The 16,264-nt window shown below is 43.3% G+C and overlaps 1 protein-coding gene across 3 annotated transcripts in view; it reads right to left on the bottom strand.

Moving 5' to 3' along the window:
* LOC132237449 (DLA class II histocompatibility antigen, DR-1 beta chain-like) overlaps positions 1-16,264 on the bottom strand; it is an 85,850-nt gene that overhangs the window by 60,451 nt on the left and 9,135 nt on the right. The window contains exons 5-7 of one of the 3 annotated variants that reach the window (XR_009453532.1): positions 16,202-16,225; positions 15,842-15,925; positions 15,725-15,781 (exon numbers count right to left, since the gene is read on the bottom strand). Coding sequence is in view for 1 of the 3 variants with exons in the window: in XM_059701955.1 (XP_059557938.1) it covers positions 15,912-15,925; positions 16,202-16,225 (38 nt within the window). In the remaining 2 variants the exon portion in view is untranslated. Of the gene's footprint in view, positions 1-15,594; positions 15,926-16,201; positions 16,226-16,264 lie in introns of those variants that run through there. The other 2 variants (XR_009453531.1, XM_059701955.1) reach the window with 2 other exon arrangements.

Below are 16,264 nucleotides of genomic sequence, written 5' to 3'. Positions count from 1 at the left end.
GGATAATAGAGACCATTATAAACTTTTGAACAATAATAGATACAGGGGCAGAGCTGCCTCAAACAGATTGTCAAACTGCAGTGGGAAGGCCGGGGAGGGTTAGGGGGCAGGAGGGAGGGTGGTAAGAGATCAACCAAAGGACTTGTATGCATGCATATAAGCATAACCAATGGACATAAGACACTGGGGGATAGGGGAGGCTTGGGGACTGTCTAGGGCGGGGGGGGAAAAGTGGACACATATGTAATACCCTTTGTAATACTTTAAGCAATAAAAAAAAATGAAAACAAAATAATACTGGGAAAGTCCCAGGCAAACCAAAATAAAACAAACAAACAAAAAAAACAACAAAAAACACAAAACACAAAAAACAAAAAACTACTGGCAAATAATCAGGATAAACAAAAATAACTATGGGACTAAGTGAATTGAGGATAATTATTCTTATGGCTGTTTAAAATATTGTTGACTTCTAAATCTTTTGTTTCGCAAATATAAGGAAAAGTAAAGAGCAGACATTCTGCATTGTAGGAACTAACAAATTGGTAACAGATTCATTTCATAGTGCGCTCCTGGGAGTAAAGATTTCAAAGATCATGGCTTACAACCAGGAGTTTTGGTGTATTGGAAAAGACACCAAATAAAAGACTCTCTCCAACGTCATTGGAGGGGACCTTACCAGGTATTACTTACTAACCCATGTGCAGCTAAACTTAAAGGAGTTAGCTCTGGATTCACATTTCTCATTTAAAAAGGGCACCTGACTGTGAATGGACACCTACTCCCATCTGACACCCATCTCCGTCTGCAGCAGAGATCAAAGACTTTTCAAGGACGAGGAACAGCTGAGGCCTTTTCAAGGATGAGAAGTTGCTGACCACAGAGGCAGACAGCCTCCAACAAGGCCTGTATACTTACAAACTGATATTGCTTGCCCTGGTGATTCAAAGTTTTTAATGGGGAATGTTATCTGTCTTTATTGTTTAAATATGTGTCTTTGTTTAAAATGTTTAGCTAGTGAAATTTCTGTTTGTGTCTCTTAAAAAATATGAATGTATTGCTAATCTGAGGAATGTTAATTATTTACATGTCACCTAAAAATTAAGGCTAAGAGTTCTAACTAACTGGAAAGTATGGCTTTGGTATGATGGAGGAAGGTAAGGAGAAATACTTAATGGAATGTCTGAGGCATGGTTATGCATTTTTGAAGGACATAGAAAGAAGGTTTGAAGGCTAATTTGAAAGTGTGAAATTTGTGAAGGTTTTGTATGTGATGAGAAGGAACAGAGAAATGTTGAAAAAAAGTTGAATGCATGATAGGCCAGTAAGCTGGGACAAGTAGAATAGGGAAACTGAGCAGAAATCATATCTTCCCTAAACCAAGGACACTTGGGAGTAAATGATTTGCATTTTCCTTCCTAAACAAAGGTTAAATAGTTTATGTCAATCTAGTTAGTGTCATTTGCTGTCCACACCCAAGGACAAATGAAGTTGGAAAATAAACCTTATCTTGATTAGTTCTTTTATTCAGGTATTTTTTAAGGAGGAGGTAACCCGTTCCCTCCCTGCAGTAATAAAATAGCTCCTCCTCAAACTCGACTGTCTTAGAATGTATGTTAAGGAATTTAAAAATTGCTCAAACCTTGAGGGGAGGAGAAAATGGCAGAGGTATAGACGGATGTGTCCTTTGCCTTGTCCCGGAAAAGATAAGGGTGAGCAGCTGAAACGGGTAACATACAGCCCGAATAGGCAGAGGATATTCAGCTGAGAGACAGTCTGCAGCTGGGAAAGACAGAACTCCCGGAAAAAGGGGATGGTTGGAGACTGCGGATGAAATCTCTCTCGGTGTGCCGGCTCAGCTATGGAGACCACGCCATCTTGAGTGGCTGTTACTGGCATCCAGAGATCAGCTACTAACCTGGAAACAAGGGATCTCAAGCAGCGCGACTGCGTGAACTCAGACGAGCACTGCTTCTTCTCATGGAAAGGTTAGACTTCCCCTAAAGGTGAGGTTTGCAATTGAGGTTGTAGAGAGGAACGTGCATGGGGGGAAATCTGCCCCCCACAGAGTCCGCGGCCATTGGGGGCCAGCGTCACCCGCGAGTGTGGAAGGGGCCCCACAGGGCTGCTGGCAGAAGGGAACGCTAAAAATAAGCCCATAGCTGGACTGGATGCAAAAAAGCAGCCTCGAATTTTGCCAGTCTGCCAGCTACTTGGTGCCAGGGGCAAGTGGGCGCACGGAGACCTGGAAGGTGGAGGCTTGCGAATTCGCACAACTTCTCAGGCTATTGTTTTTTACACTTCCCCTTAGACCTGTGCATTTGATTATTAAACCCAGTGCATGGGATTTCCCAGTTGGGATCACTCGCAGAGCCTGTAGGGGAAAGTTGTTTTTGGGGAGCCTGGGAAAAAGAGCGGGGAGTAATGATTAAAGAACCAGCTCTGGGCAGTGGACTTTCCCAAACCAGTTTCAAGTACAACAGAGAAAATAAACCCTACTGGATAGAGAGGACTTATAGCCTCGGAGGTCAATTCAGACACACTGCCACCCAGAGACAGAGCAATGAACTGACTCTTCTGTACATACAAATAAAGGCAATCTGGGAAACAAATACAGCCTGCCTTAAAATCAGGACTGTGGTTTCCAACATGGAGGAACAGTGTATCGCAGGGAAATTCAACATTCTCCTGAATATGTGGCAGGACTAAGGCATGCCAAAAAGAAGAGTAAAAGATCTGAAGCACCTTCACTACTGCACATCTTTCTTTTATTTTATTTTTTAAATTCTTTTTTCACCTTTTAATTAAGAACCTATTGTATTATTTAAAAATTTTTTTTTTTTTAAAAATTTTTTTTTCATAACCTGATTTTACCTTTTTAATTACTACATTTTTATTTTTAACCAGTATTATTGCCATCATTTTACCATTTTTAAAGTGTCATTTTATTTTTTTCCTTATTTTATTTTGGGATTAGTGTTCTACACTCTATCTTCATCGTTCTTTCAGCATCATTTCTCTCTATCTCAACTTTACCCTTAAGCCAAAACTCTCTTCCTCACTTTTCCCCTTTTATTGTCCTGTTTCTCTTACCCTATTCCTGCTTTAGATTTTCCCTATTCCTTCCTTTTACCCACTGTATAAATTTCACCCTACTTATATATCTAATTTCCAATCCCTTGCTCTAAATCCATATACACCTCTCTCTTATCTTTCTTCACTATCCAATTTTTTTTTCTCTGTCATTTTGCTAGTGTTTGCTTTATTTTGAGTATATTGGGTTTTTTTATGCTTTTTTTGTGAGATTGTTTTGTTTTTTATTTTCATTTTTCTGTTTTGGTTTTTTTTCTTTCTCCGGTTATTTTTGTGCTTCTGTTTTCCCTTGCCTTGCTTGATATTAGTGGTTGTTTGTAGTTTGCATTCATCTCCAGGGATCTGTTGCTGGAATTTGTTGGGATTAGTAGCGGTTCTATTAGAGTTTTCTCCCCATATAAATAGTCTCTTCCCCACCTCTATTTCATTCTCTCTCTTACTTTTTTTTCTCTCTCCCCTTTCCCAATCTTATTTCTGCACTCCTTTTTGTTGTTTCCTTTTCTCTTTTCTCTTTTTCTTCTTTACCCCCTAATTCTCTTGCTCGGGTGGTCACCTTTATTTAGGTTTATTAATATCGTGAATTCATTTGTGTTCAGTGCCTTGTATGTTGTGCCTTGTTGTGCTGTATTTTGTGCCTTTAAAACAATGCATCAGAGAGAGAAGTACATAACCAAACACCTGGAGAAGAGAGATCATGGTGAAAAAAAGAACCAACCCACATATGAAAGAAAAACAGGCATCATCAGAAAAGGAAGTAAACAAAATCGAGGCAATTGAGGCAAGCAACCTTTCAGAGAAAGAATTCAGAGAAATGGCCATAAGGTGGATGAAAAGAATGGAAGGAAAATTCAACAATATGTGTAAGAACCAAGAGGAAATGAAGAAAAACCAAGAAGAAATAAGAAATGACATCACTGCTATAAAGAACTCAATAGAAAGCATCAACAGTAGACTAGAAGAAGCAGAGGACCACATCAGCGAGTTAGAAGACAAGGTAGAAAAAAATACCCAAGCAGAAAAGCTTCTAAGAAAAAAAAATTAAAAAGCAGGAGAGCCGAAGAGAACTCTGGGACAACACAAAATGAAACAACATCTGAATAATGGGGGTGCCAGAAGGAGAGGAAACTGAGCAAGGAATAAAAAACCTCTTTGAAAAAATAATAACAGAAAATTTCCCTGATATAGGGAAGAAAAAAATCACAAATCCAAGAAGCTCACAGAGTCCCAAACAAAATGAAACTCAAAAGAGTAATGCCAAGGCTCATTATAATTAACTTGGCAAACACCAACGACAAAGCAAGAATCTTAAAAGCAGCCAGGGAGAGACAGAAAGTTACCTACAAAGGATCCACCATCAGAATAGTGACTGATTTCTCAACAGAAACACATCAGGCAAGAAGGGAATGGAATGAAATAGACAAAGTCATGCAAAGAAAGGGTCTGAATCCAAGAATACTGTACCCAGCGAGGCTATCAATCAAAATTGAGGGTCAAATCAGGAGCTTCACAGACAAAAAAGGACTACGGGAGTTTATTACCACCAAACCAGCAATGCAAGAAATGCTGAAGGGTCTGCTATAAAAAGAAAAAACAGGAAAAAAAGAAGGACCACAGCAGTAAAGAACAAAACTAGCGACTAACAAGTTTCTATCAATCATAGCTTTAAATGTAAATGGATTAAATGCCCCAGTCAAAAGGCATAAGGTAAATGAGTGGATAAGAAAACATGACCCATATATCTGCTGTCTACAGGAAACCCACCTCAGAAAAAAAGACGCACATAGACTGATGGTGAAGGGATGGAAAAAGGTTTTTCAGGAGAATGGAAGTGAAAAAAAAAAAAAAACCGGGGTAGCAATACTTATATCTGACAAATTAGATCTCAAAGTGAAGGACATAAAAAGAGATAAAGAAGGCCACTTCATAATACTAAAGGGAGCAGTCCAACAAGAAGAAATAACTCTGGTAAATATATATGCACCCAATATAGGAGCACCCAAATACGTAAGAAATCTTCTGGAGAAGATCAAGGGAGAGATTGACAGCAATACAATCATAATAGGGGACTTTAACACCCCATCATCACCACTGGACAAATCCTCTAAACAAAAAATCAGCAAAGAAACATCAATTCTAAATGAATCACTAGATCAGATGGAATTAATTGACCTCTTCAGAACATTTCACCCCAAAGGCACAGAATATACATTCTTCTCAAGTGCACATGGGTCATCTTCAAAGATAGACCATATATTGGGTCACAGACAAAGTCTCTTCAAATTCAAGAAAATTGAAATCATATCAGGCATCTTAGGCACAAAGGCATAAAACTGGAAATCAACTACAACAAAAACAATCCAAAAAATCAAACAGATGGAGACTAAATAGCATGCTATTAAACAATGACTGGGTTACCAGAGAGATCAAAGAAGAAATAAAAAACATCATGGCAACAAACGACAATGAAAACACAACAATCCATAACATATGGGACACAGCGAAAGCAGTCTTGAGAGGGAAGTTCATAGCTCTACAAGCCTACTGCAAGAAACAAGAAACAATGAGAATAAATGACATAACTCTACAACTCAAAGAGCTAGAAAGAGAGCAACAAGAAAAGCTCAGTGCAAGCAGAAGGAAGGAAATAACAAAGATCAGAGCGGAGATGAAAGACATAGAGACCAAAAAAACAATACAAAAGATCAACAAAACCAAGAGCTGGTTCTTTGGAAGGATAAACAAGATTGATATACCTCTAGCCAGGCTCACCAAGAAACAAAGAGAGAGGACCCAAATAAACAAAATCAGAAATGAAAGAGGAGAAATAACAACAGACCCCACAGAAATACAAAGGATTGTTAGAAAATACTATGGACAGCTCTACTCCAACAAACTAGACAACCTGGAGGAAATGGACATATTCCTAGAAAAGTACAACCTTCCAAAACTTAATCAGGAAGAATCTAAAAATCTCAATAGGCCAATAACTATGGAAGAAATTGAGGCAGTCATCAAAAAGCTTCCAGCAAACAAAAGCCCGGGGCCAGATGGCTTCACAGGGGAGTTTTACCAAACATTCAAGGAAGACCTAAAACCTATCCTCCTCAGACTATGTCAAAAGATTCAAGAGGAAGGAACCCTTCCAAGCTCATTCTATGAAGCCAGCATCACCCTAGTAACAAAACCAGATAAAGACAACACAATGAAAGAGAATTACAGGCCAATATCCCTCATGAACATAGATGCCAAAATCCTCAACAATACCCTAGCAAATTGGATCCAGCAGTACATCAGAAAGATCATACACCATGACCAAGTAGGATTTATCCCAGGGATGAAAGGATGGTACAATATCCGCAAATCAATAAATGTGATACATCACGTAAATAAATTGAGAGAAAAAAACCACATAGTCATATCAATTGATGCGGAAAAAGCATTTGACAAAATCCAACACCCTTTCTTGATAAAAACTCTCAGCAAGATAGGAATTGAGGGATCATACCTCAGCATAATGAAAGCCATATATTTCAAACCCACAGCCAACATCATACTCAATGGACAAAAACTAACACCATTTCCCCTAAGAACAGGAACAAGACAGGGATGCCCCCTCTCACCACTCCTGTTCAACATAGTACTGGAAGTACTAGCCATTGCGAACTGATCTAGTGAGTCATTTCGGATTGCTGTTTCTTTGCTGATTGTTTGTCTAAAGGATTTATCCAGTGATGTCAGTGGTGTATTAAAGTCCCCTACTATGATTGTATTGTTGTCGAGCTCTCCTTTGATATCTTCCAGGAGTTTTTTTTTTATGTATTTGTGTGCTCCTGCACAGGGTGCATATATGTTTACCAGGGTTATATCGTCTTGTTGTATTGATCCCTTTAATATTATGAAGTGGCCTTCCTTATCTCTTGTTATGGCCTTCACTTTGAGGACTATTTTGTCCTATATAAGTATTGCTACCCCAGCTTTCTTTTCATTTCCATTTGCCTGAAAGATATTTTTCCATCTCTTCACTTCAGAAAACTACAGGACGTTGAAAAAAGAGATAGAGGAAGACATAAACAGACGGAAGAACATACCGTGTTCATGGATTGGTAGAATCAACATCATTAAAATGTCCATACTACCCAAAGCAATCTATAAATTCAACGCACTTCCCATTAAAATACCAACGGCATACTTCAGAGATCTAGAACGAACTCTCCAAAAATTCATCTGGAAAAAAAAAGACCCCGAATAGCTGCAGTGATCCTGAGAAAGAACAAAGTAGGTGGGATCTCAATACCAGATATCAAGCTGTATTACAAAGCCACTGTTCTCAAAACTGCCTGGTACTGGCACAAGAACAGACATATAGATCAATGGAATAGAATAGAGAGCCCAGAAATCAGCCCAACCCAATATGCTCAATTAATATTTGACAAAGAAGGCAAGAACATACAATGGAGCCATGATAGTCTCTTCAATAAATGGTGTTGGGAAAATTGGACAGATATATGCAAGAAAATGAAACTAGACCACCAATTTACACCATACACAAAAATAAACTCAAAATGGATAAAGGACTTAAATGTACGACGGGAAACCATAAAAATTCTAGAAGAATCCAAAGGCAACAAAATCTCAGACATATGCCGAAGCAATTTTTTAACTGATACAGCTCCTAGGCACTTGAAACTAAAGGGAAAATGAACAAATGGGACTTCATCAAAATAAAAAGCTTCTGCACAGCAAAAGAAACCATCAATAAGACAATGAGAAAGCCCACTGTGTGGGAAAACATATTTGCCAACGTCATATCTGATAAGGGCCTAATCTCCAAAATTTATAGGGAACTCATACAACTTAACCAAAGGAAGATAAACAATCCAATCAAAAAATGGGCATAGGACCTAGATAGACACCTTTCAAAAGAGGACATTCAGAAAGTCAAGAGACATATGAAAACATGCTCAAAGTCACTAATCATCTGAGAGATGCAAATAAAAACAACAATGAGGTACCATCTCACACTTGTCAGAATGGCTATCATCAACAAATCAACAAACGACAAGTGCTGGAGAGGATGTGGAGAAAAAGGAACACTTGTGCACTGCTGGTGGGAATGCAGACTGGTGCAGCCACTATGGAAGACAGTATGGAGTTTCCTCAAAAAACTAAAAATGGAACTCCCATTTGACCCTGTGATCCCACTTCTAGGAATATATCCCAAGAAACCAGAAACACCAATCAGAAAGGATATATGCACCCCTATGTTCATAGCAGCACAATTCACCATAGCTAAGATCTGGAAACAGCCTAAGTGCCCATCAGTAGATGAATGGATTAGAAAACAGTGGTACATCTACACGATGGAATACTACACTGTTGTAAAAAAGAAGGCACTCTTACCATTTGCAACGGCATGGATGGAACTGGAGAGCATTATGCTAAGTGAAATAAGCCAGTCAATGAAGGAAAAATACCACATGATCTCACTCATTTATGGATAATAATAACCATTATAAACTATGGCCAATAATAGATACAGAGGCAGAGCTGCCTCAAACTGATTGTCAAACTGCAGCTGGAAGGCCAGGGAAGGTTGGGGGGCAGGAGGGAGGGTGGTAAGAGATCAACCGAAGGACTTGTATGCATGCATATAGGCATAACCAATGGACATAAGACACTGGGGGTTAGGGGAGGTCAGGGGATTGTCAAGGGCGGGGGGAAAAAAGGGACACACGTAATACCCTTTGTAATACTTTAAGCAATAAAACAATTTTTTTTAAAAAAAACAACTGTGGTACATCTACACAATGGAATACTATGCTGCGGAAAAAAAAGAAGGAACTCTTGCCTTTTGCAACAGCATGGATAGTGGATGGAACTGGAGAGCATTATGCTAAATGAAAGAAGCCAGTCAGAGAAAGATAAATACCACATGATCTCCGTCATTTGTGGATTATAGAGAACAACATAGTCTGATGAAAAGGGACAGAAGCAAAGACTGAGAAACAGCGATCAGGCTATCAATCCCCAGGAGGAAAGTAGGGGAGGGCGGGGGTAAGGGGAAGAGATCAACCGAAGGACTTTTATCACGTATATAAGCCAAACAAATGGACATGGACAACAGGGGGATGGGAACATGAGTGTGCGGGGAGGGGGCTGGGGGGAAGGTTGGGGTTTATTGGGGGGATGAGGACACATTTGCAATACCTTAACTAATAAAAATTAAAAAAAATTGCTCAAACCTTGCTGCCTTTGGTCTGGTTCTGCGTGTGTAAGAAGGGACAGAGTAAGGTTTAGTAGCAGGAGTGAAGAGGCAGGCAGGGCAGGAGCAGGCCAGAAGAAGCTGGCAAGGCCATCCAAACCACCCAGCCGCTATCAGCCAGAGCCGCCTGAGGCAGACCTAGCTCCCAGAAAATTCCCCTATGTTGTGTGCTGAGGAATTTGTGTAGTTGTAAAGGGTTTTGAAGCAGCATGGAGAACAGACACGACAGACTGTAAAAACTCATGCACAAACCCAACAATGGGAACGTGCCTGTACCCTAAGCCCAGGCCAGACACTCGTGGGACTCATGGTTCCCCAGGAATTTGAAAAATTTTAGATGGGAAATGCGATCTAAGACGTTGTGTCTTAAAAGCCCAGGTACCTAGATTAGATCCTATGCTTAAATTCCCAGTAGTTCAACTGGCTGGCATAGGCATAGGCATAGGCATCCTCAATAATACTAGAATACTTCCAGTGGGAAGTAGATGGGCCATATTTAAAAATAATAAACAATGGGAACCCATCTCACTGTCTGAGTGTGAAAATTGGAAAGGTGAATGGTTATGCCCCCAATCCATATGGAATACTGAATTCACCCAGTCCTGGCCTATTGTATCTACCCCAACAAATAACAGTATATGGTATATGGGAAAGGGACGTTTTTTGCTGGGAAGGGTTAAAAAAACTTTTCTGTTATACTAAGCGATTTTTACTGTAATATCACCAAGTTTACATTAAATAATACTGGAATATGGTGTAACACTGAAATTATAGGCAGAATAACTTTGCCTGAGGTTCATAAAACCTATGATAATATTGATACTGAAAAGCCAATGTATTGGGAAATTGAACTTAATCTTCCCCATGAAGTCATTTCTATGGAAACTAACTGGCCAAACGAAAAATTAGAGCTTCTAGATAATGAAATAGTAGAGTCTTAATTCATCTGGCCAAAGTATCATAAGGTACAAGTGACAGTGGATGAAGGAGGGAAACATATAATTAGCTTAATAAAAAATTATGATGATACATGTAAAGGGTTTTTCGGTTGGCTGGGATGTTTATTCCCCTCAGACGTTTCCTCGTCTAGTATTAGACATTTTCTGTTCCTAATCAATGTTGGTTTAGTATTGTTACTTTTGTTCCTGATATGTAAATGTTATACTAGATGCAGAAAAACAAAACTTGACAAACAACAAAAAGACTCGGATCATGGTGGCTCAAAAATTAGAAATGATCCAGACTACTTTTTAATAAGGACGTATAGGACCTGACTGCCTCCCATTTACCTGCCCTTTTTTAAATAATAATAATTCCACCTTAAATGCCATCTAAGGTTATGGTCTTGCCCCATCCCCAGTGGTCCACCTATTCAGCAAGTCATGCTGACACTGAGACATCCTAGGAACGAGCCTTCCTAGCAACGTGGGACTCCATTATTCAACCAAAAGGTTGGTCATCAATGCATCCTTCGGGTTGATTTATGACCAAAAGGGGGATGTGTGGACGAAAGGGGCCACATGCTGACCTGACAAGCTCAGGAGAGGCCTGCATGGCAGTCTTGCAAACTCAGAGACCTAAAGTCACCACAAAGGATGTTCTGAAATTAAACTTTAACTAAAAGCAGTTATGGTGGGCAGTTACGTCCTAGGCCAGTATCTTCACTGACAAGGTCAACCTTTACTGTAACTGAGCCTATCTGTCTTTTTGCATCTATGATAACATGTCCTTGAAATGTCTGGGTAACTTGTGACTTCCCTTTTTTTGGAGCCCCTGGGGCACAACCTCATGTGCTGGGCGCCAGGACAGAGACCACAAAATCCTTCATTATCATGTTCATTGATCCTGCACCCACCTAAGTGTGTGTCCATCATTTTACTTTTTATTCAATCCCGGGGGATTCCCCACTTTGCTTTATCCCTCCTCCTTAATCTATCACCAATGAATTTCATGTAACTCACCTATGTCCCTCCTTTGATTGCAATGTATAAATACAATTGTAACCCACCATTCTCCGGAGCACTATCTCAATTCGTTGAGGTTCTGCTTCCTGGCATATGTCGACAGTTTGGCTCAAATAAACTCACAAAAATTCTTTACAGGTTTCAATGGTTTTTTAACGTTAACAGCCAGTAGGAGGCAATAACATGTAGATTAAGATGCCTTTTAACTGTCTGGCAGCCACAATCAGTTTCCTATTCAGGTTTGGGGAAATGCCTTTAGCCATTCCCAACAGGTGTCTACATGTGTGGCTCAACCCTGTTGAGTCCCCAAGTCTCATCAACCTTTTGATGAAACTCTTGAAATTATGACATGCTGGAATTGGTCTACGGCAATGTATTCCTCTCTCTAGTTCATTGAGCAAACTTACAACCAGTGTTTATTTTTAACTCTTTTTCTGGTAAATTGCATATCTCTGATTCATTTACTAGTAGTTCTTGCTTGCTTGCTTGCTTGCTTGTTTGTTTGTTTGTTTGTTTGTTTATTTATTTATTTATTTATTTATTTATTATTTACTAGAGGCCCGGTGCACAAAAATTTGTGCACTAGGGGGGAGGGGGAGGTCCCTCAGCCCGGCCTGTGCCCTCTCACAGTCTGGGACCCCTCGGAAGATAACGACCTGCTGGCTTAGGCCTGCTCCCGGGTGGCAGAGGGCAGGCCCAATCCCTAGGTGCAGCCCCTGGTCGGGCTCAGAGCAGGGCCGATTGGGGAGTTGGGGCACTGCCCCCAGTCATGCACAGAGCAGGGCAGATTGGTAGGTTGCGATGCCACCCTCAGTCATGCTCAGGGTAGGGCCGATTGGGGCATTGGGGCACCGCCCCCTGTCATACTCAAGGCAGGGTAGATGGAGAGGTTGCAGCGCCACCCCCAGTTACGCACAGAGCAGGGCCAATCAAGGGGTTTGGGGCTCTGTACCCTGTCACGCACAGAGCAGGGCCCATTAAGGGGTTGGGGAGCTCCCCGCTGTCACGCACAGAGCAGGGCCCATCAGGGGGTTGAGGAGCTCCCCCTTGTCACGCACAGAGTAGGGCCAATAGGGGAGGTGGGGCACCGCCCCCTGTCACACACAGAGCAGGGCAGATCAGGGGGTTGGGACACCGCCACTGTCACAATCAGGGCAGGCCCGATGGGGAGGTTATGGCTCTACCCCTTCACACACAGAGCAGGGCCTGTGGGGGAGGGGTGGTTTGGAGCTCCGCACCCTGTCACACACAGGGAGCTCCCCGTATCAGGCACAGAGCAGGGCTGATCAGGGGGTTGGGGTGCCTTCCCCTGTCAGGAACAGAGCAGGGTGGATAGGGAGGGTGTGGCCCCGCCCCCTGTCACACACAGAGCCACAGGGGGTTTGGGTGCTGCCCTCTGTCATGCTGATCCCGGTGCTGGGAGGCATATTACCCTTTTACTATATAGGATAGAGGCCTGGTGAATGGGTGGGGGCCGGCTGGTTTGCCCTGAAGGGTGTCCTGGATCAGGGTGGGGGGTCCCGCTTGGGTGCCTGGACAGCCTGGGTGAGGGGCTGATGGCTGTTTGCAGCTGGTCACACACCCTTCAGGGTGGGGGTCCCCACTGGGCTGCCTGGCCAGTCTGGGTGAGAGGCTGAGGGCTGTTTTCAGGCTGGCGGGTGACTGAAGCTCCCAACCGCTCCTTTTTTTTTTTTTATTCTGGGCCAGCTTTAGCTCTGAGGCTTGGCTCCAGCTCTTAGGCCTTGGCTGCTGAAAGCAGGTATCTGGTTTGTTTGGGTTCTATAATTGAAACACTGTTTCAACTCCAGCTCTGAGATCCCGGCTGGCTGAAAGCAGGTTTCTGGGCTTTTGTTTAGCTTCTATATTTGTAACAATGTTTCAAACTGCAAGCTCAGAGGCCAGCAGCGGCAGGCGGGGAACGTTGGAGTCCTCTGTCACTGAAGCAAGCAAGCCTCATGTTCGCTTCAAGCTGCCTGGCTGCCGGCCGCCATCTTGGCTGGCAGTTAATTTGCATATCCCCCTGATTAGCCAATGGGAAGGGTAGTGGAGGTACGGCTAATTACCATGTTTCTCTTTTATTAGATAGGATTTATGTTTCCTGATCCTCTATTTGGAATACATTTCTCTGTCTCTTTGTTGTGGCTGTCTCTCTGTGTTTGTTTCTATGAATTAGGTAAAACAGCAACCTCTCCCAGTCTTGAAGAAGAGACTTGTTTAGGAGCTTGTCCTCTAGACTGTGTGAGCCAGGTGTCTTTAGCAGACTGGCTGGAGCTGCAGTGGGAGTGGGCCACAGGCAGCCCTGGGGGTAAGGGCCCCTGAGCTGGAGCTGGAGTGGGAGTGGGCCATGGGGAGCACTGGGGTTAAGGGGCCCAGAACTGGAGCTGCAGTGGGAGTAGAAGTCCTGCGGACAAGCCACAGAGCTGGTGTGAGCCTGGGGCCTAGGGCCTAGGCATGGTGTGCACCCTGACCACCAAGGCTGACTGGCTGAAGCACCTGACTTATGTCCTGCACATGAGACCAAGGGAGAGGGAGAGTGTCAATGAATGACTGGCTTTTTCTGGTGCCCCTGACACCAGAGAGAGTTCCTACAGTTCCCCTCCCACTTGGCAGATGTTCTCAGTTAGTAAATGGATTTTCCTCCTTATAGTCTAGGTGCCCTTTCAGTCACTGTTTTTCACTTCACCCAGAATGGGCGAGTCTGCACATACGCCCTCAGGGATCCCTGCCCACTGCAGGTCAGTGCTGGGGTGCAGTTGCCATGGTGCCATGTCTCTGTCTCTCCCCCGCTGTGTCTATGGGATTTCTCTCTTGTTGGTCGTGTAGAAGTTGTTCAGTCAGCCCTCATTTCCTCTCCAGGGGGAGGTGCTCTGTCTGTAGGTGGGAATTTAATGTGAAATGGGAGGAGGTGAGCTCAGGCCTTTCCTTCATTTCGTCTTGGACTGGGAACCCTTGATTGATTTACTTTTTTAGCTTTTTCCCATCATCTACTTCTTGTCAGATTGTTTCTATTGCAATTTTTTTTGTTTTATGTATTGCCTTCTAAAACTTTTGATTTATTATTATTTTTTCATTTTTATTTTTTAAACTTTTGATTTAAATTATTACATTGAATGTTCTTCAAGTTAAAACTATTAAATAAGATGTATATTCAGAAAAGTACAGGCTCCTTCAACCTATGCCCTCATTTTTCCCTGTAGACAACCACTTAAAAATCCATCCCCTGTTTCTAAAGCTAGATGACTAGTAGGTAGAAAATAAATAGGCAGATGAAATGACCAGGTTGATCTATATGTCCTGCTCTCCTCCTCTGTCTTATTAAATAAAATGCTGCATAAAACTCTGCTGCTCCTTGCTCACAGGCATTGGGAGGCCACCCCACAGGAGGCTCTCACGTTCCCTCCAGGCAGAGGATCACACGCTGGTGGCACATCAGGGAGCCACACGCTCCCCTGGGTGCCCAGAGGGGCCCTGGTTGGTGCTCAGATAAGGTCCACACAGGGTTTCCCGTGAGAGACGGTGCGTTTGCACACAAGCTGGAGACCTCAGAAGCGCACCTTTCCCACTGGAGTTGCAGCTCTGTCCTGATGGCCTCTGGGACCTGCTCATGGGGAAGGTGCATCTCAAGGCAGGGTCAGCACAGCACGCATTTTATCTGAGACGCAAAATGACTGAAGTGTGGAAGCCACCATTAGTCTCATAAAGGGGACTTTGAGAGGCACCGGGTTTAGGTACCTTCTTTTAAAAAATTAGAGGAAACGAGCAAAAAGCACATGATTATAGAAACAGTGAAGACATCATATCCTTATAAGTGGCCTGCTTTTCTTAAAAAAAAAATATATACATATATATTTTTATTGATTTCAGAGAAGGAAGAGGGAGAGACATAGAAACATCAATGATGAGAAAGAATCATTGATCGGCTGCTTTCTCTATGCCCCCAATTGGGGATTGAGCCTGAAACCCTGGGATATGCCCTGACCCAGAGGTGAAGGGTGACCCCCTGGTTTACAGGTTGACACTCAACCACTGAGCCACACTGCTTGGCTTGCCTGCGTTTCATATACAGGCTGGCCCCTTCTGTATCCCAAGAGAAAGGAACCTGTGTGCTTGTCTGAGAAACACCGACGTAGGAGACCACTGTGTTCAGGTCCATGGCCGGCTCTCTCCTGGCTCAGGAACCAGGCCGATTACAGGAGGGAACACTCATGAAAAAGCAGGATGGGAACAAGGAAACCTTTTCTTCCTACTTCCTGCCCTTGAAGCCTGTGAGGCAGATGGTTTCACTCCATATTTAATTGAGGAACATTTTTACAAAGAAATGTGGGCAGAGGTGAGCTAAGATGCTCAGCAGACAGCGAGGGTTGAACACACAGGGACAGGGAGGGATGGTGATAAGGGTATGCAGTCAACACTGGGGCCTCCAGGTCCAGGGTGGGGAGGAACCAGCAGGGAGGAGCTGCGGGTCAGGGGCCAGGACCCAGCCAGAGCCTGAGGCGGCTCTCCTTGTGGAGTGAGAGCCCAGCAGGAAACCTCTTCAGGCTGCGAAGGGGCTGGACAGAAGGTTCCCTCCTGCCCTTGTCGCCATGGCCACCTCAGCTCAGGAGTCCTGCAGACAGAGGACAGTGCAGTTCCCAGGGCCCGCCAGCAGGGGCGCTGCCCTCCCAGGCCTCCTGCTGGGGCTCCCAAGTGAGAAGAAAAGCTCTGAGGCCACAGGAGCCACAGCTGCTTCAGAGCTGCCTCTCACCAGGCGGGAGGAGACCCTGCAGTGTAAGCGGCCAGAGCCACACCCAGGCTCCCCGCTACCTGTCCCCTGGCTCCTCCCCTGCACCTTCTGTTCTAGGGAAACCAAATGCGTCCCTGAGAGAGGATTAGGGAGCGTTACCTGTGGGCTGAAGTCCAGAGTGTCCTGGGAAGAGAAGGAAGATGCCACTTAAAGATAGGAAGG

The sequence above is a fragment of the Myotis daubentonii genome, chromosome 6 (genome assembly GCF_963259705.1).
Source record: "Myotis daubentonii chromosome 6, mMyoDau2.1, whole genome shotgun sequence".
NCBI classification, from domain to species: Eukaryota; Metazoa; Chordata; class Mammalia; order Chiroptera; family Vespertilionidae; genus Myotis; species Myotis daubentonii.
The sequence above is the reverse complement of the archived record's forward strand: the minus strand, read 5'-3'. Positions and strand labels throughout refer to the sequence as shown.